Genomic DNA, 23185 nt, shown 5'->3' with positions numbered 1-23185 from the left:
CCCAAAGACCAGCTGGCTGGAGGGAGGTGCACATGCACGGCAGAGCTGACTTGGGGCAATGGCTTGAGTGCCCAGAGAGAGGGCTCTGTGTGCCACCTCTGGCATACATACCATAGGTTCGCCATCATGGTGCTAGATGATCAGATCCTACCTCATCAGTTCTATAATTCATATAATATGAACTCACTAAGATGTGTCCTTATTTTTACTTTTGTAGATCTAAAAACTGGATTTTAAATCCTTTTAGCTAGCTAAGAGTCAGAGTCATCTGAACTTCTGAAGGATAGCAATAGGCAGGTAGGCAGAAATGATTCCTAAGGGCAGGCATTGCCACAGCTCCTAGGTCTCATCAAATATATAGCTTCAGGGAATGGACCTGTTGCCTGGTCATTCTGTGAGAGCAAGTGGGATGGACAAAAATGGTGGGAGATAGGGAGTCCCACACATTTTTGCTGTTAAGTTTAAAATAAAGAACATACTTTAATTTGCTGCTAAAGGCACTTTTTATCTATTGCCAGAATATTAAAATTGTCTATAACTTTATTATATTTTAATCGGTATGTCACCTCAGGGAAACCGTTTTCAACAATATCTCAACATATTTTATATAGAGAATGAATCTTCTTAAAGCAAATTAGGTAGCTGTATTAGCTTCATTGTGTTTGCTTTTCATCACCCTCCCATTTGTAAAGGCTTATAAAACTCATCCAAAATATTTAATTTAAAATTAAATATTTATTTACCACTTGAATTATTTCATGAACCACTTGTCATAATAAGTCATAGCTCAAAATTCTTGCACAGGTATGCTTTTCAATGGAAACCTATTTTATATACTGCCTCATTTCCTATTTCCACTTTTGGGAGGAGTAGCTTTTTTAAAATCAAAACTGGAATGTTAGCTATTTTCCAATTTATTTGTGTAGCCAATATGCTGCCTGGAAAATGGAAGATTTTTTTTTTTTTCATTTATTCTGCCACAGTGAATTTGGCTGACTTTGGTCATGAATCTTGATGTGTCATAAGAACTAATATTAGCAATTGCTTCTGCATAGTTAGTTACATCATAGTTACATCACATTGTGCAACTGTGTCATAATTGGGTGAATGTAAAGACCTTGGAGAACTGCTCACCAAGCATGGGAATTAAATTGAACATGCATAATTAAAGGTAGAAGTAGAATTAACTACAGTAAGAGAACCCTTGTGAATCTATTATGCAACATCAATCAAGATATCACCAATAAAAAATTTCTTTGCATAGGAAAATAGTATACAATAAGTAACGTAAGAATTCTTTTTTAACTTTCTTGCAATTTTGGCTTCTTGGTTCAATCTTCTGTGTAATCCATTCTCATTTTCAACAAGACCTCACTCACCCTGGTAAAGCCCTTTAGAATTATGCTCAATCAGCAATCAACCAGTAGATGTAACCAGAAAAAAGTTCTTTATTTTCATTATGATAAACATAACTAGTTCTTAATAATGTTCTAATCCATATCTAGTAAACCATGCCAGACACACCCAGAGTTACCATGATTTTTTTTCTTACTGAACTCTATAAAAACCTATTGTTTTTTGCCCAATCTTTTCTAGGTTATAACATGTTCCTTTTTCCTCAGTTTTTTGCAAATCTTGGCCCAAAAGCAAAATCATAACACAGCCTACATGAACTAATACTGTTGAAAGCGGCTGTGTCTGAAAATGTGTGATCATCAGTGGTGGTATTCTACCAGTTCTGCCGAGCTGGTAGAGCCGATGAGCAGCGGAGACCGAACCGGTTCTCTCCGATGTTCTGCTGTTGGGCCCGGGCCCACCCACCCACGCTCCCATAGTAACCTTTATTGCCTGCTTTTGAAGCACAGCTGCTTTGCGCGGCACAGCAGATTGCTGTGCGGCAGCTGCTGAAGTGACAGGGAGAGTGCAAGATTGCAGGAGGTGAAACAGCAAGCCCTGCACCTGTGCCAAATGCGTGTTTGGCGCAGGTGCAGGGGTGGGATTCTACTGGTGATCATGGAATTCTCTTAAGCAGTCTTTCTTTACCTCAATCCTGCCATATCATGAAAACAGTTGTGTATCAACATGCAAGAGAAATATATTGTCCATTTCCTACCTGTCATTCATATATGTTTCATAGTCAGTATGCCATAACAATCAAATATCAGCTTCTCAGAATCACATTTCTTACATATATCTTCATATGTTGGAAAATAATTGGGAGGATGACAGTAAATTAAAAAGTCCCCCACCCATTGTTTCTTTATTTCCAGTTGCCAGCTCAGATTACTTTGGTACCCTCATTATAACATACATACATATTTTGCACAAATGCAGAACAGCAATCCAGATGCTGGAGACAAAGGTTAACTGATGCATGGCATGAGTAGCTGAGCTTGGAAGAAGCAAGCCTGGACATGCTAAATGAATAGTGAGAGCCACATTATCTTTGAGCTTCCAACATACATCAGATCAAATTGTGATTGGCAGTTTACTCACAGATAGTGATGACCCTGAAACTATCCATGAGTCTTGTAGCATCCTAACTATATTCAGAGCCGCAAAACCATTTGCAAATTTATGATTTCAGTTTAATTTTCCACTAAGTTAAAACAAAAGTACTGTATTTTCAAAGGAAATTGCAATCTGAACATACAATATTGCAGCATGGACAACAAAAAGTGTACTGGTGCTTGTGAGATGAAATGTGTTCAGTGCAGCCAAATTCAACATACCAAATGTTGTTTAAAAGAAACACAGTTGGTAAATTGGTATAATTGTCTTTTGCCTGGTTTGAGTGGCTTCTGTACATCCCTGAACAGTATTATGTGGATGAATAAAAAGTAGGTTCATATATTGAGTTAACCTATAATGTTTTTGGTTTGGTTTCCCTTAGCATGATACAAATATCCCATTTCTTGTTTATGGCTTAGCTTGTTTATTCAAATGCAGCCTATTGTAGTATATTTAACAAGTTCAAACAAACCAAGGCTTAACACATCTGAATCCACTTGAAAACCGTTCAGAGCTAGTAAGCAAAAAGACCCATACGCAGCCTATTTATTATAAAACAGTTTTATATGTGCTGCATGAAGATGTGTATCATTTCATTTTCCCTTTCCTAGCATTAAGCAGCGAAAAATCCTTAAATGCTAAAGAGACACAGAAAACTGTATATTGGCCTTGTGGGAAGAGGCAGCATTGCAATAATGCACACGTGTTGTACTTGTACCGGTTCTTACAATCATTGTAAAAGAGAGCCAGTAGTTGCTTTTTTTTATCCTGATAAAGATAGCAGCAGAAGTAGGGAAACAGTGATGCAAGCAAGCCAAACAGACATTTATTCACATCATTAATGGAATTATAAAAAGAAAAAATGATAAGAAACCTCTAATTCAGGGGTGTCAAACTTGCAACGCCATGACATATTGTCACGTGACGTATTACAACTTTTTGCTCCCTTTGCTAAACTGGGAGTGGGCATGGTCAGTATGTGACGCATCTGGCTACGGGCCACAAGTTTGACACCCCTGCTCTAATTACATCTTAGCATTATAGTAGGAAATAGAATGAATGGTGTTGTTTTATTTTAATAGAATTTTAAATGCAATGCCAATTTTAACCGTAGGCAGTATATATTGGCATATGATGACAATAATTACTAACCCTTTTTTTTTTTAACTAGTGAACTTCTGCAAGATTTGGAAAACTGTGAAAATGATCCTGTAGCTATAGCGGAATGTTTTGTTTCTAAGGTAAGTGATAATACCATCTGTTGATATTAATAAGATCTTTAGTATTTTGCATTCTCAGAATATATAAATAGAAGATCATTCCATCAGTTCCCAAATGCCTATAACAAATAAGTCATAGGATGCAAAACTTTTTTTACAAATTACTGTGTGGATGTAGCTTATGTTACCCTTCCACTAAATGTTTCTGAATTGGTGAAGCAATATGCAATAGTCCAATTAAGTCATTATTTAATTTTGCTTTGGCTATAGTCTTATATGAATTGGTTCTCACAAATCTATTAGAATGGATGAGAGTTTAGATAGAACACATCTCTTTTTTGAATTATTTGATTTGGAAATATGTGCATATTTGATAGAAATAACTGGTTCATCTCTTTTTGTTAAAACTTTATATTTTTTCTTTCTTTTAGATATTTGAATATCTTAAATATTTTTCTCACTAGTTACCTTTTTTCTTTTGTAGACTGATATAAGATAGATTGCTATATTTATTTAAGCATCATCTCTGCAAAGCTTAGTGACTAATTTTGTTTGGCAACTCCATTTTTTATTCTTAAAATGTTATTCTGGATTAATGTTACTGCATACATAGACATTATATAAAAGATTAAAAATGAAATGGGGAGGACATCAAACAGCTTAAAATCAATACTAGTTCCTATTCACCCCAAGTTTGCTGTTTCTTTTCCTTACCTTACTAGATCTCTTCCTAGTATTTTGCAAATATAATAATGAATGTTACTAAATGTCAAAGAATTGCAGGGATGAATTTTTAGTTCAGTATGGATTTCTGCTATAAGTGTCAAATACGAAATGTATTACGGATAGTCCTTGATGTATGACATCAAAATTTCAGCTGCTAAGCAAGACAACTATTTAATGAGCTGTGCCCTATTTTACAACCTTTTTTGCTGCCATTGTTAAGCAAATCGCTACAGTTGTTAATTGAATCATGCAGTTATTAAGAAAATCTGGCTTTCCACATTGATTTGTCAAAAAAACAGCTGGGAAGGTTACAAATGGTGATCATGTGACTGGAACAGTGCTACTCTCATAAAAGCATGCCAGTTGCCAAGCGCCCAAATTTTGATCACATGACCATGGTGGATGCTGCAATGATTGTATGAAAAACAGTCCTGAGTCAATTTTTTTCAGTGCCGTTGTAATCTCAAATGGTCACTAAACAAATGGTTGTAAGTTGAGGACCACGTGTATTGCATTTCAGAAAAAAACCTATATTGGTTTTCTAGTAGTTTGAATACAGTTCATGCTGACTTTGGTTTATCTCTCCCCCCCCCCACCCCCCTGTGTTTCTCTCTTATTCTACAATTGGTTTTTCCTTTCTTCTTTCTCTCCTAGTCTGGTAAGACTGACTGAGGCATTGGAAGTCAATGGCCCTGTGCATTATAGAAGCTGCAGTCTAGATTTTGTGATGGAAAATCTTTGACTCTTGCTTAAAATTGGTTCACAGTCTTTGATATGTTTATGTTTAGAAATAAGAGGGCAGCTTTGTCCTTCCAGAGGGGAAAAGTTGAAAGCAGGCAAGTGTAGGCAATTTGGCTAGTCATCCTCTCCTCTTTCTTCTCTTGACAAAGGGAGTTTTTAAGCTTCACACAGTAGTTTCTCTTTGGCCAGACATATTTATATCAAAAAAAGAAATGTATGTGGATTTGTAGTTAGAAGCTCTCTTGTTTTAAGTACTGCATTTTGCTAAGGCTTGCATGAATTGAGGGCTGCAGATTTATGGTAGTCTGTTGGCCACTGTCCATATTACTCAGTTCACCCTGAACATCAAAGAAGCCCTTTTAGGTACTGTATTCAAGAATATATGAACGTAAAACTAGAAGTGCAGGTTTTAATGAAACCATAAATATCTTTTAATTCAAAGGTTGACAACTTTGTTTAGTAATCTGAACTTGCCCTGACTTATAGCCTCCTTCCTTTTATAATTTGCAGGACAAGAGCTGTCAATATAGAAATATCACTACATTACAATGGTGATGATAGTCAAAGTACGGCTCATTAGGTTAAGTTTGTGCAACAAAATATTATTGCTAAGTTGTTTGGCTTGCGTCCATACAATTACACAGTGAAGATGTGGTTTAAAGAAGGGCAGCTCACTAATATTTTACTTCGTTTGCGTCAAATACGAAGACGATTTTCTCTCTCATTTTGTGAGGTTTTGGACTCAAATTGACTTGACAACTGAATCTTAACACTGGTACGGATGCCAGAAGCCTGGCTATATGGTCTACTCATTTGTTTCCCAACACTTTACTGCTACCTCCTCCTATTAGCACTGCCTGCTTGCAGTAAATGCTTTATTCTGATACACCCATCCTTGGCAATGATGCAGATCCTGGCACCATTGGATATGCTGTTATATCTGATATTTGATGATCACATGGAAAAGGAATACTGACAACATAGTGAACAAAAGTCTCACACAGCCAGTGCCAGAGGTCATCAAATGTTGGGCAGCAAGGCCAAAGGTTCTTGTTTATGGATACTTCTGGACAGAGTCACTTTCCATTTTTTAATTTTAACAGTGGCTCATACAGAAACGCCAAGTATTAGTAATGGAATCATTGCAGCAGTTGAAAACAGTTTGCAGCCCAAACGTTTTACAAAAGAACTGATAGCTTAAAATCCTTTTAAAAACACCCACAACATTTTAAAATCAGGGAACAGATTCATCTTTCCTCCTTTTGTATGATCCCCAAATCTTCTCCTTCTGATACAGATTAAAGGATGTAATTAGCCGATATGCTAATTGCAGGAAATGTGTGATAGGAGTAGAAATGTGGCTGTATAATATTGAACGTCCCCTATTATTGATGCATTTTTATTTATGTCTATCAGACTAGTTGAGATCTTTTCTTAATTTTTTAAAAATCTCTTTCCAGTTTGGTAAACTATAAGAATTTTTTTTAAATGTGATGAAAAAGAGAAGAGGGCATAACAATTTTTAAAATATTTTTTAAAAAGACAATTCACACCCAGTGTTTGTGAATGTTTAGTGTGATTATATGGTGAATTAAATATTTTCTACCTTTTCCTCATAAATGCTTACTTATGTACAGATTGGGCGTGACTTCAGCAATAAACATTTCATTTGGATGACACTGAAGAATCCCCAACTTAATATATACAATAACAGGAATGATTCTAACCAGCTAATAACAGAGTGTAATATCTCTGTTGCAAATTATGGTTAACATGATTACTACTTCATTGCAGGCAGTAGATTTCTACAGTAGTTGTTAGTCCAAAGCATATATGTAGGCTGTGATGTAAGCTTATTATGTCTTATGCCAATGAGGGTAGCTATATGAATTTGAAGTTTAAACCCAAAGATAAAATATCAGCAGTGGCTGTGTGGAATTTTTTTAAATTATTAGGTGGGATGGTCACTGATTAAGACAGTTTTTTTAAGCTGAGTAGATTGTTTTTATTAACTGTGAAAAACTATGCAAAAGAAGATAGATATACTAAATACACTCAAATATTGTTGCAAATGCTCCATGAATGTTTATCCTTCTGTTTGGCTGTTGTTCCCCAATCAGTTTTGAACAGTTTACACAATTTAAAGTAGTTTAGACCATTAAACTCATGTACAACCACACATAAAACAGATGAGGCCAATAGCACTTGGTAGCACCTTTTCCAGTTGCAGCCATGAATGCAATTTCTGTCTCAGTTGTCATCATCTCTTGGTTAATGCACACTGGCTACGGAGCACATACGATGGGTTGTACTAAAAGAAGATATTTAGATGTGCTAGTGTTAATTAACCTAAGATTTTTGGGGAATTGGTTTAAGAGAATCTGTGCAGGAATAATGCTTTTGACCATCTATATATTGTATATAAATTATTTCATAAATTTTTAAGTTAATGTAATTTGTTACCTCAAAGTTAAATAAAATTATATGTGGTTTTCCTTTCCCAAGGGTTTTCTTTAAATTGGGATGGATTGGCTTGGCTTTGAAAACATACTTAATCTTTGGGACTGGCCAATATCATTTTAGTATGTCAAATGTACTGCCTTCTGTGCTCGTTGATAATTGATTTCTGGCTAGTTTGGGTTAAATCTAGTTAGTCATGTTATCTTATTTTTCTGTGGACCAAAATAGATGTTTCCAGGTTCTAAATAAACCTTTCCATTTGTTTTTGTACAGAGTGAAGATTTCCACATATATACACAGTATTGTACCAATTATCCAAGGTAGGAGCAATTGTGTGTGTCTCTGTGGGTATATCTGTCTCTATATCACTCTGTGTTCCCATTGTATATTTTCAAAAGGGCTATAGAGCTCTTTGGAACTGAAGGCAAACAGGTGCAGGGGTCTAGGTATTTATGTGCTTTCATGCTTTTCCTTCTATAGTTGCTGCAGAATTCTTAGAAAAGACACCCTTGATGTAAGGAGAGGCAGAGAGGCAAAACATTTATGGACCCATGAATGTACTTTTTTACCTTGGAATTCAAAGTCCTGAAGAAAACAAATGACTATTATATTTTTATGTTGCCTAAAATTTGAAATGATCACTTAATCAGAATTAATTCGTAAAATTTATGGAAAGTATGGGGGGGGGAGTAAATTGTGGAGAAGATGGATGTTCCTTTTTACAATGATGTCTAAACATACAAATATGCTAAGCCATTATTTTGAGTACAAGAAATTAAGGCTGCTATACTTATTAAAGTAATAATGAAATGTTTGTGGGGTTATTTCTTAAGTTTTGACATAATTGTTTATAAGCTGTTGCTTGGGACTCACCTGCATTTTATGATATCTAGTTAATGGTTAATTGTTTTAATTTTTTGTTATGTTCACTCTGTAAGCCACCCAGAGTCATGTATATGAAATGGTTGGTTATATAAATTTAATAAGTGGATAAGTAAGTAAAGGTAAAGGTAAAAGTTCCCCTTGCGCATACGTGCTAGTCGTTTCCGGCTCTAGGAAGTAAGTAAACAAAGTAAGTAAGTAAACAAATAACTAATGATGAATGATGAGAATGTATTGTGGTAGATGGGGGAATCTTTAAAGTAGCATTTCTGTTAGATATTGTTTGGTTCAACTATGGTGGCTTCTTAGGTCAATATCTTATAATTGTATGGGAGTTTCCATCTTTAAAATGTCTTCTTAATTTCCTTGTCCTTCAGCAAGTATTAATTAAGCTTCTGTACAGAACATGTGTTCTGTACAGAAGCTTAATTAGACAGTGTTTGTGAGAGGCAAATAAAAAGGAGGAAAAAAGTGAGATTCTTGTATTGATTTGCTTTTACAGACTTTTAAAAAAAAGGTTTCTGCCCTATTTTCCCCAAAAGATAAAAGCATTGGAATGGGGTGATGATTTTCCCTGAGATGATACAGAATCGATGTGGCAGAATCTAATAGTTCTAATAAAAAAGGGGAGGAAAACCCCTGTTCAGATATGTAGACAGTCCCAAATCCATCTAGTTTATAAATTGCTGAACTGTCAGACTGAATAGCAAACAAGCAAACATATCCACTGAATTGGTGGTTTTATGCATAATTAATAGGTTAACAATATTCTGTAAGCTGTGTTTGTATGCTTTACAGGTCAGTGGCTGTACTCACTGAATGCATGAGGAACAAGTCCCTAGCCAAGTTTTTCAGAGAAAGACAAGAAGCTTTACAGCATTCTCTTCCTTTGGGATCCTATCTTTTAAAGCCTGTTCAGAGAATATTGAAATATCATTTACTTTTGCATGTAAGTAAAACGCTATGTCAATGAACCTTTGTCTACACTCTACTGAACCTATAAAGGCTACGTTATACATTTATACTTTTAAAGAACTGTCTCTTTATTGGCCACTTTTGTTTCACACAGGAAAAAAAATCTTGATCTATAACGTGCTGAATTTGTACTGCTCACTTCCACTTTTACCCCCTGTTGCCTGAGTTTTCTGAAAGTCCCAGTGTGGTCTGCGTCATTTACTCACAATGTTTGTAACCTCAGCTCATGCTGAGTGACTGGTGTGTTTACAGTCTTGTAAGCCTTGTACAAAGAGTTCCACATAATATCTGAGAACTCCTGAAGTAAAAGAGTAAACAAATATTTTGAGTACATCACCATTATTTTAGTTGCTTACATAGTATTCCATCCTGTTTCTTTTCAGTAGCTTGGAAGATTCTGGTTCAAAAGTTATTGTAAATGCTAACATATAGGCTAAAAATGTGTATTTCTCTGCTTTAAAGCATGTGAATATGCACTCAAAGAACAATCTTTTTGGCATACCCTGTTTCCCCGAAAATATGATCTACCCGTAAAGTAAGCCATAGCTTAATTTTTACATGTGTGTCCAATATAAGCCCTACTCCAAAATAATCCCTAATTAAGATCCTGCCCACTCCAGAATGCACAGATAAAAATTAAGCTAGGGTGGGGTTGGGGGAGTGGAGCTGCCCTACTACTTACCTTTGGACAGTTGTAGCCAGGCCTCACACACCCTGACACTTGCCTTGCCGGCCCATTTATTCTTCAGCTGGCAAAGCTGGCAAGGCTTTTCTGAAGGCCTCTGTAGCTGATAACAAAGCTCCGGATTGATCCGGAGCTCTGTTTTTGGCTGTAGAGTCCTTCAGGAAAGCCTTGCCGGCCGCAGAGGAAATAGTTGCTGAAGGCCTTTGACAGAGATACGGGCAAGTGAGGTTAGCTAGTGGATGACATCTCCCGAAAATAAGACCTGGTGCCTTTTTTGGTGGCAAAAATGTTATAAGACAGACTTATAAGACAGTTTACCATTTAAACATTTTTCAAAAATCTGGGCTTATTTTTAATTCTTTTATCATATGCTTCCTATTAAGAAATTAAGTATAATTCAAAGCCTGGACATGTAAATTTGGAGAGGGTATATATGTTTCCAATATCTGCTATGCCTAATTATCAATGTAATTATCCAACTAAAGTTGCATCCAAATATTAAATGACTGATTCATTTCGAATGTCCATAAATACAATCCAGGCAGCTGTCAGTGTAATGCCACTGAGTGAAGAAGTGATAACTGTAGCCCCAAAGCCATATGCATTTCCTCATAATACTGTTTCCAGACTGCTACTTTTAACTCAAGAGAGATTGAGATAAATAAAGTAAAAAGGATTAAGGATATAGTCCCCTGCTTTTCATTTAATTAAATTAAAAACAAATGATATTTTGTTTAGGTTTCCCCTCTTTTCTGCAGCATACCTTTGGCTCAACCATTTAAGTGCCAATTGGTGCCCTTGACCTGAAAATATGTGCCTGGCTACTCTAAGGCATGTCTGTACATTATTAAAGGATTTACAAATTAAAACACAATCTATTATCTGTGAAGAGCAGTTAACTGAAGGCAAAATAAACCTCCTTGTTGATGCTTCCCACCAAGGATTGCATAACAAGGACATTTTCTCCCAAAGTATAGCCTATTGATCTGTTCAGCTTGGCAAGTCACAGGTTGCACATACTTTACATAAGCTGGCATGCTTGTTGTGTCTTGCTAAGGTCACTGATATAAAAGGAAACATTAATGTGTTTAAGTACTTTTTGAGCCTACCCAACAGATAATTATAATATTTTCCCAGCCAACTAAGATACTTCTTATCTAACAACTGTAATTAAGTATTTGCAGCAGTGTCATGGCTGTCAGTTCCCTCAGCAGATCCCAATGTTCATTCTAAATGGGGTGAATGATAAGAGATTAAATTTACATGTGACAAAATAGCAATTGCTTGTTACTTGATTACTGAGTACTCAAGATTCTGTTTTGACTTTGGTGGAAAACAGGCAATAGGACCAGAAAGTTGGAAGAAACGATTAACTCTCAGGTCCCAATATATTGTGACTTTTACTATTTGAACACAACAAACACAGACACACTAAATATGAAATTCAATTTCACATTTCCTATATAATCCAGCTTGGCCAAAAATGTTTTGATACAATTGTTTAGGATTACAAAGGGGTATAAAACAACCATTCCTATCTTTCATATGCTACAATATTATCTTTCTTCCTGATATATTAAGAACACTTTCATTTCAGCAGCTCCACTTTTTATTTATACCTCCAATATAAAACCATACAATCCCATTTAAAGAATATCAAATCAAGAGAAGCATGGAGAGGAAGAAAAGCTTGAGAGAAAAGGGTTATACACTTCAGATGATTTCTAGTCAGGAAGTAGAGCTGAAGAATCTTTCTTGTATAGTATGCACTGTTAGAGTTGAAATATGACTTTTTGATATAACTGAACTTGAAAATCCACAAAAACAGGCTGCAGCCAGATAATTAATTGTACTTCTCAGTTAGATCTTGTTTTCAGATGTTTAAGAGTTATAAACAACACACTCTTCAATTGATTCTTAACAGGAGATAGAAAACCATCTTGACAAGGACACTGAAGGTTATGATGTTGTGTTAGATGCCATAGATACAATGCAGAGAGTGGCATGGCATATCAATGATATGAAGAGGAAGCATGAACATGCCATTAGATTACAGGTGAGTCGAAATGCTCCCTTGATCAATTATGTTCTGTCTTTTGTTTGGATTTTGTTCATACGCTTTGGACAAATGTTTGACACAATGAAAAGGTTGTTTTCAGTATTTTGAACATCAAAATGCTCACTTGCTTAACCAATTCCAAAGCAATATTTAACATGAATTTGATTTATTCATACAAGCTTCTTCAAAGCCAGAATGAGAGTTGTATAGAAATGTTTGCTTCAACAAGACTGTAGGAAATATCTCTTTGAGCCCAATGTTTAATTATTCCTATTTTGTGCACTACTTTGGGGGTCTTGTGCAAGTGGTCCTCAGTCAATGACAGTAATAGGGACCAGAACTTTTGTCACTAAGCAATACAGTCATTAAGGACAACATGTGATTGTGCCACTTGGTGGTGGCAGTTCCAGCAGTCCAGTAAGGATTGTGCAGGTTATTAAAAGAGGACTTCACATAGATGCAACTTTTGATTTTCTGCCAGCTTCCCCAGTGACTTTGCTTGTGGAAAGCCCACAGGGAAGATTAGAATTATGATCATGTGACTACGGGAGAGCGGTTTGCCAGCCAGAACGTTGCGAACTGGTCTTAACTACCACTGAACTATTGCTGACCAAGGATTAAATCAGAAGCAACTGTAATGGTTTAGCTTAGAAAATAATTATCTTACTATTTGAAACTTATTTCAAGTGCATTTTGCTCTTTTGCTGTATCTCATGCATAAATTTGTTCAACTCATGAATATGCCTGGCTTTCGGCAAAAACTCAGATCTGCATCACTGTAACATGAGTTCAATTTTTTTAATGTGGATCAACCAAAACCAGCCAAGCTTTTAAAACTGAGGTTGATCTTTGAATAGATGCAAGAAGCAAATTAGCCTGTGGGCATAAATAATCCTTAGTCTCTTTTTTTTATCTTTTCTACCAACATTTGGTAGGAACCTTCAGCTGTGCAATTTTGTTTGGTTTCATTATAGTGGTAATTATTTCTATTGGGCTACAACATCTTTCCATTTTTCTAAAATGTTGAGGAAAGTATCAAAAGAATAATAGTTTTATTTTTAATAGTATTTGGCTTCGCTTTGCTCCACCACTGAACCAGGATTCGATTGACTGCAAGCTACATAACTCATTTTTTAGCATTATGACGTTTAGAAATAAATGTGATTGGCTTTTATCTAATCAAAAATCATCTGGTGTAATATGTTAGCCATATTCTCTAAAAGAAAGAGGTGTTTTTCCATACCTGTGGAAGCAAACACTGATGGGGGCTATTCCACTTGTTTTCCATGCTAAGATATTCTAGCACAGTCTGCTTTTAATGTGCTGAATCCTCCCGTCTCTTTCAGGAAATACAAAGCTTACTTACAAACTGGAAAGGCCCAGACCTTGCGAGCTATGGAGAGCTGGTGCTAGAAGGAACCTTCCGTATCCAGAGAGCCAAAAATGAGCGCACGTTGTTTCTCTTTGATAAGCTGCTGCTTATTACAAAGAAGAGAGAGGAGACATTTACTTACAAAGCTCATATCTTGGTATGGCAGGTTGCACTTTGGGTGAAGGTTAAGTAATGGGTGTGTATCTTACAAGGGAGCAGAAGTGGGATATTTCACTAACCCTTATTGTTTCTTTAATAGAGCTTCTGGGGTGTTTTTTTTCCCACCCCTCTCTTCTGTAAGTTTTCAGCAGAGACGGAAAAATAAAAGTTCCCTATAATGTAAATGTAGAAACAATTTAAACACAACAATAAATAAAAATAATTGACCTTTTAAAAAAATCATTCTGGCATATGTATAAGGATAGAGTTTGATGAAGAATGGGATCCATTGTTTAGTTTTCAGCTTTTAAAAATCATTTACTGCTTCCTTTCCCCCTTTTCCTGTTTCTGACTCCATCCTTTTAATTTTTTGCTTTTCCTTTATTGCTTCATTTTTTTTTGAACCTTTCTCAGGATAACTCTGAACAAGTAGCTGTTATCAAAACCCTCCATAGTTGCTCTGCTTATCAGTTTTCTTTGCTTTTAATGGTTTGTTTCTTACCTTTCCCTGGCCTCTTTTTTCCCCACTGGGCCAACTTGGTACATTTCTAAGCATTCCACAATATAATTAACATTTTTTTTGAAAAAAGAGTCTGTCAGATTTTTCCTTCTGTATCTCTTGGAACTGATGGGTTTTTATTTTTGTTATAGTGTGGAAATCTTATGCTGGTAGAAGTCATACCGAAAGAACCTCTTAGTTTCAGCGTCTTCCATTATAAAAATCCCAAGATGCAGCATACTGTTCAGGTATTTAAGATAGCCATAGATTGAATATATTAATAACTAATGCAATATTAATTAAATATAGTATTAAATCTGAATTTCTCATAATCACATATCCCATGAAGCAGCACTGTAATTAAATGCATAGATTTAATTTTATTTTTATACTTGCAGATAATTCCTGTTCCTTATCTAGATTTTTTTCTTTTTTTTCCCCTTTCTTTTGGAGAGAAATATAGCATAGTGATTCTACTTTAATGTATAAAGTTTGGGTTTTATACTAAAAGGCAAGGTAAAAATAAAATTTCCCTGCAATAATGTGGAAAGATGGTTTGTCATTGCCTTCTTTCTGCATGTATTTTAAATTTCCCTGTTTAGTTTGCAGTCCTGAGATTGTTCCGCAAGCACTCATCCAATTTACTAGTTAGAGACAATCCTGTACAACTTTCTGACATCAGCACTGATTGGTTACAGGCTACCACTTAGTTGAATCCACTTTTATCAGAAGTAGAAAAATATGGATGTATTTTCAAGCTAGTGTTGTGCCTAAAATTGTCTGTGATAGGTGGAGATCTGTGTGTAACTTTGTGGTTTGTACACTGTGCTTTAGTTTTGATGAACAAGAAAATTCTAATTATTTTTGGAAAAAGAGCCAGTTTTTCAACTTGAAGTCAGATTTTCTCCACATTCCGATAACTTTTACTGATTTTCTTTCTTTCTGGTATTTCAAGAGCTATAATTTTTTAAACTGCCTTCTCCTTTTGAAATAGGCAAAATCACAGCAAGATAAGCGCCTTTGGATTCTTCATTTGAAAAGATTAATTCTAGAAAACCATCCTGCTAAAATTCCAGCTAAGGTAAAACCTTTTCATCGTTTTGTTTTAAAAAAGCATGCATTTAACTTTTCTCTTGAAGAAACATCTGTACAGCCATGTCATTACATATAGTGTGGGATTTCATAGCATCAGTTTAACATTCCTTTGCACCAGGCCACTTCAGTTTGCCTTTCAAACTATTATTCCATTATTTTATTATGATAATTGATCTTCTGCCTAATTTATGATGAGAAAAAAATATGTTACTAAAATGTTTACAGAGAACAGGGCAGGGGAAGCATGGAGAGCATGATTTCCGGAATTCTTTCCAACCTCTTTACCACTTGCTATCAGAGCAGACATCTGAAAGAGTGAAGGAGGGATAGTGGATCTGTGTTGCATTGATGTGTATTTGAATGTACGAGGGAAAACAGGTGGTCTACCTGTATTTTGCTCTGTGTTATGTGACTGGGAGGGAAGATGACTTAGAAAGAAGCACTTGACTACTTTTTTGAACATCTGCCTAAGTCTCTCTCCCCCTCCACCATTGCACTGGGGAAATTTTTCTGGATTTTTTTTTCTTGAAGTCTAATCTGGGCCATTTTCAAACTCTCTGGCTTTGCCTGCCACCCCAGACTTGATCCCATGTTCTACTGACAGACAGATGGGGCCAGTCTCCACACCTTCTTAACATAATTTCTTTCCAATGATCTATTGAGATGGAAAGAATAAAAATGAAGTAGGTATTAATTCATTTAGCTCAGTATTTTGTACTAACATATATGGTCTCTTCTCTGTTTCAATTGGGAGTGTTTCCCTGTGATATTTAGAGGTATCTATATTTTCTACTGTTCTGCATGCCAGTAGTAGTCTTCTAAGGGCCATCCTTTCATTACCAATCTATTCTTGCAGTTCTGGAAGTAATGCAGACTGTTTTTCACTCACTAAATTTACTGCACAGTTTGAATTGTGCTGTAGATTTATGCTGTACTGAACCAGTAGTAGTATTTTCCTACAAAACTACCCAAAGCTTTCATGGGAAGCTTTCTATCTTCAGAGAAAGGAAGATCTACTCTGTTTTTCACCGATTTTATTTTCCTATCTTTTCTTTGGCTTTGACTCAGAGGTGGTAATCAGCAGGTTCTGAACAGTTCTGGAGAACCGGTAGCAGAAATTTTGAATAGTTTGAAATACCACCTCTGACTGGCCCTGCCCCCATCTATTTTCTGCCTCCCGAGTCCCAGCTGATCAGCTGGGTCTTCTTTTGTTACTCTGCACAGGAAAGCGGATCTGGAAAGCAGGTTAGTGGGGTGGGGAGGAATGGGGATTTTACAGTATCCTTCCCCTGCCACACCCATCAAGCCACGCCCACAGAACCGATAGTAAAATATTTTGAATTCCACCACTGCTTTGATTTCTGTTTACCTCACTGCTGCTATTTCAGTCAAGCAATACTGAGACATAAGAATATACCAGCAGTTTCACTCAGGAGTTCTGTCTCTAGGCCTGTAATAGTTAGTCTAGGGTCTTTAGTTTGTCAATATGTACATCAAGCAATCCTTGGAAACTTTTCCATGTCAAATTATTATTATTTTTTAGTATTTTTATCTTGCTTTTCTGTAATGGAAGAATACTTCTTGGTAACAAACAAGAAAAATAAGTTTTTATTATGCCAAGTGGAAGGTGAACAGGTCTTGAAAGGATCTATTCCGGGAAATGAAAGAGTGATTTGAAGTGATTTAAGTATAAATTCTACATTGTACACACCAAAATCTGAAATGAGTGAGTTGTCCAAAACCTGGGGAGGAAAAGGATGTGTTTCTATTTCTTATCAATTAGACACACACACACACACACACACACACACACACACGTGTATGTGTATGTAATTGCTATAGAGAGAGGTTTATCTGTAAAGTAAGCACTTTTTTGGGAGCAACCCTATCTTCATTATTACATTTTTAAATTAATCCTTTTTTAAGGATGGGAGAAAAGGATAAGTTGATTCATTCTTAACTGAACTAGGATCTGATTCCATTTCCCCCCCCTGAAAATCATTTTTCCATTTGTTGAATTGATCCACGTATTGATTAAACAACCTTGGATATAAATACAACTTTTCCATATCCCTTCTGCTTGTTTAAAAAAGGGCATCTACTTTTTGGCAGATGTTTTTCATACAAATTTGATGCAGCATATCACAATGTATCTTAAACATTCCAAATGTTATTCTCATCCTCAACTTCTTTTCAGAAGGAATGATAGTATTAGATAGCTGCTGGTACAGGCTGTGAATTTGAATTTCATGAGAGGAGTCAGCATTGAATTAATGCAGAATGTTTATTTGTGCACCTCAAATATATTGACACAGACCCTGCCTGTCACATTTGTTCTCTGACAAATGGCATTTTCTAGGACACAATGAGGAAGCACTGAATAGCAATAGCACTTAGACTTATATACCACTTCACAGTGCTTTATAGCCTTCTCTAAGCAGTTTACAGAATCAGCATATTGCCCACAACCCTGACCCTCATTTTACTGACCTTGGAAGGATAGAAGGCAACCTCGAACTGCTCACAATCGAACTCCTGGAGTGAGCAGCGAGTTAGTCCTGCAGTACTGCATTGCAACCACTGCGCTACCCACAGCTGTGAAACAATAGAGATGAAATTAATAATGATGCCAAAACATTTATATATTAGAAAAATGAATTCATAATGAGCTATAATTGTGTGTATGCTGTATGACTGTAAGACTTGGCTAAATGACAGCAATGGTATATGTGGAAAGCAACTATGGTGTGAGAAAATGTATATTTTAAAAATGTATTTTACTTATTAATATGTCAAATTTAAAATTAAATATAAATTTAATAAATAAAAATAAATTGCTCAGCTTTTCCGGATAATACTAACCAGATTATAGCTTCCATCATTTCTGACTACACAAGTTTGTTGGTTTTGAGATGACTTTTAGTTTTACAGTATTTAGAGGATCACCCATACCTGGTACATGCCATCATTTTCATAAACCAAATGTTAGCGTATAATTTTTGAGTGAGATAACATTTGTAGACAAAATAATGAAGGGTTTTTATGAATCTGTATCTGTAAGTTACTATAGTGATAGGTTAGTCTTTACATCTGAGGTTGTACATTAGCTACACCTAGTGGACAATAGGTAAAGTACTCCTTTAATCTTGCAGATATCCTTGTATACAATCTTGCTATGTAAAAACAATGTAGAACGCACTTTTTCCTACCATGTATTTTTTTAAATACACACACACACACACACACACACAGAGAGAGAGAGAGAGGATGCAAGTTCCTATGTTTGGGTTTGATGTGCAGGTTCCTTTGATTGGGTTTAGTTTATATGACTCCATTTATCCATCAACTATAGTAAATCCTGTGATAGGATTAAGAATAATGTTAATGGAGAAAATTTGTTCAGATAGCATGGTAACATAAATATGAGATTTCCAGTCCTGATCCTAGTTAAGAATGTTTATATACATTCATGCATGAAGAAGCAGTTGCAGGAAAAACATCGGGTAAGAGAGGAATTCTTCATTCTTTTTAATCTGCTGATCTTTGACAGCAATCATTCTTTATGTTTTTACTATAAAATCAGCAATAAGACTGAATGATAGGGAAATAGTCGTGAATGAAGTGTTTGGGGTGGGGGGAAGGGGCAAGAAGGAATTATGTCACACGTGTCTAAAAGTATCACTCTAAACTACATATTAGTTTGTTAAACACTATATTGGGGATGTACATATTTGTCAAGATTAATCTATGGCTTATCAGAGTCAGAAATTTATATGATTATATTCTGCTTTTCCTCCTAGGTCAAAATTCAATGTGATCTAATTAATCTTAAAGATATCACATTACTTTAAGTGTCATAGCTGGGTACAGATTTAAACTGGATCTTCACAATCCTTTTCCAATCCTGTGATAATTATTCTGAGATAATTCAGTTTTTGCTAATTGATTTTGATTCAATTCAATATTTCTACCACAATTTCAACTTTTGTTAGCAGCCTTGAAAGCCTGCAAGAGCAGGGAAAATATGGTATAAATCAAATAATTAATATCCAATGTTTCCTTTTCAGGCCAAGCAAGCAATTCTTGAAATGGATGCAATTTGTAAGTATACCTTGTTTAAATAATTAAACTGCATTGCTATTCCTAAAGGAAATAAATATTGAGATATTAAGATATTAAATCAACATACAGTAGTTGATGCTAGCTGTCACTAGGTTTCTGGGGGGCTAGGTAAAGGTCTTGACTCATGTCTCCCTTAAAATGTTGCTATTATGCAAACTCACAAATGATAACTGACTCGCTGTTTCCAGACAATGTGACTTTTGTAGGAGTCCTGTTTGTGATGTAGGCCTGCAGATCAAATTGTTTACTGCCTATGCAGCATAATAAAACTCCCACAAGCAGTCTTAATCTGCAGTATAAGTGTTACAATGTTATTATGTGAGGATATTTTATATGAACTTCAGTTAGAAGAACCATTTCAAAAGCCTGTTAAGATACTTTCTTTTTAACTTCTGTGTAGATGGGTGTATGTTATCTGTCTGTGTCTGGATCTATGGAGAGCTTTTATCATGCAGGAATTTCTTTGCAAGGAATATAGTTCAGAGACATTGTGCTTCCTGAGAAATTTGGAGAGATTACAGCTGTGCTTAACCTGTATATTTTATTTTTCCCTGTATATGTGAGTGGGATTAAATTTACTGAAGACCCTTTTAAATAATATTTCTTCTGTATTCTTGTATTACCACTTCGTTGCATAACACTGGGGCTTTGTGTGTGTGTGTGTGTGTATTGAAAGAGTTGTGCCATGATGTGGCTTGTTGCATCCAGTAGCATGTCAGATGATCAAAAATATTATGTGATACTGTTTTAATGTTCAGTCCATTTTTTTACTATAACCTGCCAATCATCTGAATGCCTTCAGAATGTCTACTTTACCAAGAGCTGTGAAATTTCCCTAAAATGATTGGGTCATTTCTGGATAATTATTATTATAAGAAAGAAAATTTTCTTGAAGGGGACAAATGAATCCTATTTTGATGTATTGTGATCTCTACCTTTAGTTGCATGTACCTATAGAAATCTCAGCATGAATCCTATTTCCTGATTGTACTTCATTGTGGCAGATCATTCAGAAGTGTAGTTGTGGCTGAACCTTATACATAAAGCATTACGTTCAAAATCAGGGAATCTTTTTTTTAATAGATCACCCAGGGTTCCATTACAGCCCAGAAGAAATGAAAGCTTCAAGTAATTTAAAAGAGGGCATGACTCCACAAAGGATAAGAAGGAAATCAGGTAATACATTTTGCCTTAGGTGTGCTTATGTTTACAACTAGAACAGAATTAAGATGAAACAGTATCAAATTACATATGAATAAAATACACATTTAAAACTTAAATAAAAACAATATGAAAGTTGCAACAAGAGCCACAATAGGAATGAACTTTAAAGAATTCATATATACATGGTGGTCATATTATAGTAAAAAAAAAAACTTTAAACTTCACATTTTAGCAGTAGCTTGCCATTATACTTAGTGGGGTTTGTTAATGAAGACACATGAGATTGCATTGCACTGCATTCATTTTGTTAAATAATCTACATCTGTGATATTTTTATGTGCAGACATATAAAGTATATAACAGATACCTTTGTGACATACTCATCTTTATAAATATGAAATATGATACATTCATTATTTCTGGTTGGATTTACAAGTCTCCCAAAATTGTTGCTTTTCCTGGTGGAAGAAATGGAGATGAGATAGACTGAAATAAATGACTCCTTGCCCTACACAAACACTTATTATACTGAATAAAACAAGCCACCTTTTCTACATACGACTTCAGCTGCCTCAAACCCACCTCTCTTGGTATCCATATAGTAATTGCTCTGTCTAGCCTAAGCTGCCTTGTACCTTCTCTTTTTAGAAGAGCCATGTTGGGCCCAAAGAACCAGATTCATATACAAAGATATCAATTAGTTATTTTATTACTTGTTCCTGTTTTGGAGGAATTTTCCCAGACTAGTGGTTTGGGTCAGACTAGATAAGGTTAAATGACAACCAAAGTGTGTTGGATCTTGCCTCTGGTGCCTATGTAAAGATTCCAGACTAATTTTCTACTTAACTCCTCACCCCGGCTTGGTCAGTCTCTCCAACAAACCATGAGGTGCCTGAAGTGCTGTTCCCACTATAGATATTAACCCCAGAATGTCTGCAGACTTGGTTTTGGCTACTGCTACCTTAGTCACTTAGCAACTTCCCTCTTGGGATGCAGCTGAGATGGAACAGCATTTGCAGGTGTTTCATCTGAGATACTAGAAGGTCTTTGATGTTCTAGGTAGGAACATAGAATGTCTATAAGCCCGTGTTCTCTATCCTATGACCTTACCTTTAAAGATCAAGTAAAACCAAGTTATCATTAACACTGTTTGTCAATCTTGCGCTAATAAAGCTCACATTTTGAAAGCGTGTAAGTTTCTCTGTTGTGCAGTTGAATGACATTGAAATTAAACATATATGTTTAATTCTTTATCTAACTAAAGGAGCCCATTGTTTAATAACTCCTTTAAATTTCAATCCATAAAGATTCCCTCCTTTGTGCAGGGATTTCTTCCTGAAATAGATTCTCTGATTTTTCAGGTAAAGTGACTGTATATAGTAAATCCGTTGAGGTTGTTTTGTTTCAGCAGCCATATATCAAGATCTAGGAATTCCATTCCCAGGAACCTTTGTAATTTCAGCTTGGTAGTGATAAAAGCTGAATGGAGCTGGGTATAAGAGGCATATAAAATTAAATATTAATACATGTTTTTACAACATTTAAAAAAATAAAGATATTCATAAATACATGTTGTTTTCCACACAGAACCTTCTTCCAGAGTTCATAAAATCACAAAATCAAGTGGTAAGTTACATAATATCAAAATACAAAAATATACTTTAGTTATAATATATATTTAAGCGTGGCACATTTCACTGTAATTATTCATGTAATTAACTGTACAAAATGCATTTATACTGGAAGTAACATCAAGTCTTAATAAAGATGTGTATCACAAATAATGCAAAATTGTGAAGAGTATCAACTTCTCAAATGAGCAGAAAAACATTTCTATACAAAAATGGTGAGCAGAGTATGACTAAGTTATATTTAGCTCCAATTGTTCATAGCGATAGCATTCATATCCAATAATAAGCATTAAATGGCTAAAGTGGTGCCATAGATGGCATCCATTCACTAATCCTTACAAATGTGACTGAACGAAAGACACCCATCTATGGTAGATTTATCCATGTGGACTGAAAGCATCATGTACACTGCTTCAGCCTGCCATATGAGACTGCATTCTGCTGTAATTATAAACTTCTGTTGTTGTTGCTTTAACTGGATCATACTGCTATTTTAAAAAAATGGGGCTGCTTTAAAGAGTTGCAGGATGGTTTTGCATTGGTGTTCCCGTACTGCATAGCCCTGAATTGTGTTATTTCCTCCTCCAAAGGAACAAGAAAACAGAGAGATGTGCATGCCTTATTAAGAGGATGATTTCTCATTGTTTGTTTTCTTTATTCACATCTTATCTTAACCCTTTTAATTCTATTGGGCATTAAAGTCACTACTGTGCCACCTATTAGTTGTTTCTGAAGCACTTTTTTCTGCAGTGAATAAATTCTATCCAATTAACTAAGCAGCTGAGTAGTTTTTCCACAGATAAAAAATATTTTCTAAAATACCTTTCCCATCTTACACCAAAACATAACTTTAAGCATTCTTAAATATCTTTTGATTCTCCTTG

At 35.4% G+C, this 23185-nt stretch overlaps 1 protein-coding gene across 2 annotated transcripts in view; it reads left to right on the top strand.

Annotated features, from left to right (window-relative positions):
• The window catches only part of PLEKHG1 (pleckstrin homology and RhoGEF domain containing G1), a 113100-nt gene that overhangs the window by 78741 nt on the left and 11174 nt on the right, over window positions 1-23185 (top strand). For both annotated transcript variants that reach the window (XM_087939505.1, XM_087939510.1), the window contains exons 5-14: window positions 3683-3752; window positions 7932-7978; window positions 9339-9489; window positions 12125-12256; window positions 13606-13788; window positions 14442-14537; window positions 15284-15370; window positions 19452-19485; window positions 20590-20682; window positions 22258-22296. In XM_087939505.1, coding sequence (XP_087795631.1) covers window positions 3683-3752; window positions 7932-7978; window positions 9339-9489; window positions 12125-12256; window positions 13606-13788; window positions 14442-14537; window positions 15284-15370; window positions 19452-19485; window positions 20590-20682; window positions 22258-22296 — 932 coding nt within the window. The remainder of the gene's footprint in view (window positions 1-3682; window positions 3753-7931; window positions 7979-9338; window positions 9490-12124; window positions 12257-13605; window positions 13789-14441; window positions 14538-15283; window positions 15371-19451; window positions 19486-20589; window positions 20683-22257; window positions 22297-23185) is intronic.

This window comes from Pseudonaja textilis, chromosome 1 (genome assembly GCF_049901715.1).
Source record: "Pseudonaja textilis isolate UNSWEBS1 chromosome 1, rPseTex1.2, whole genome shotgun sequence".
Classification (NCBI taxonomy): domain Eukaryota; kingdom Metazoa; phylum Chordata; class Lepidosauria; order Squamata; family Elapidae; genus Pseudonaja; species Pseudonaja textilis.
This window is presented reverse-complemented; position numbering and strand designations above follow the sequence as displayed.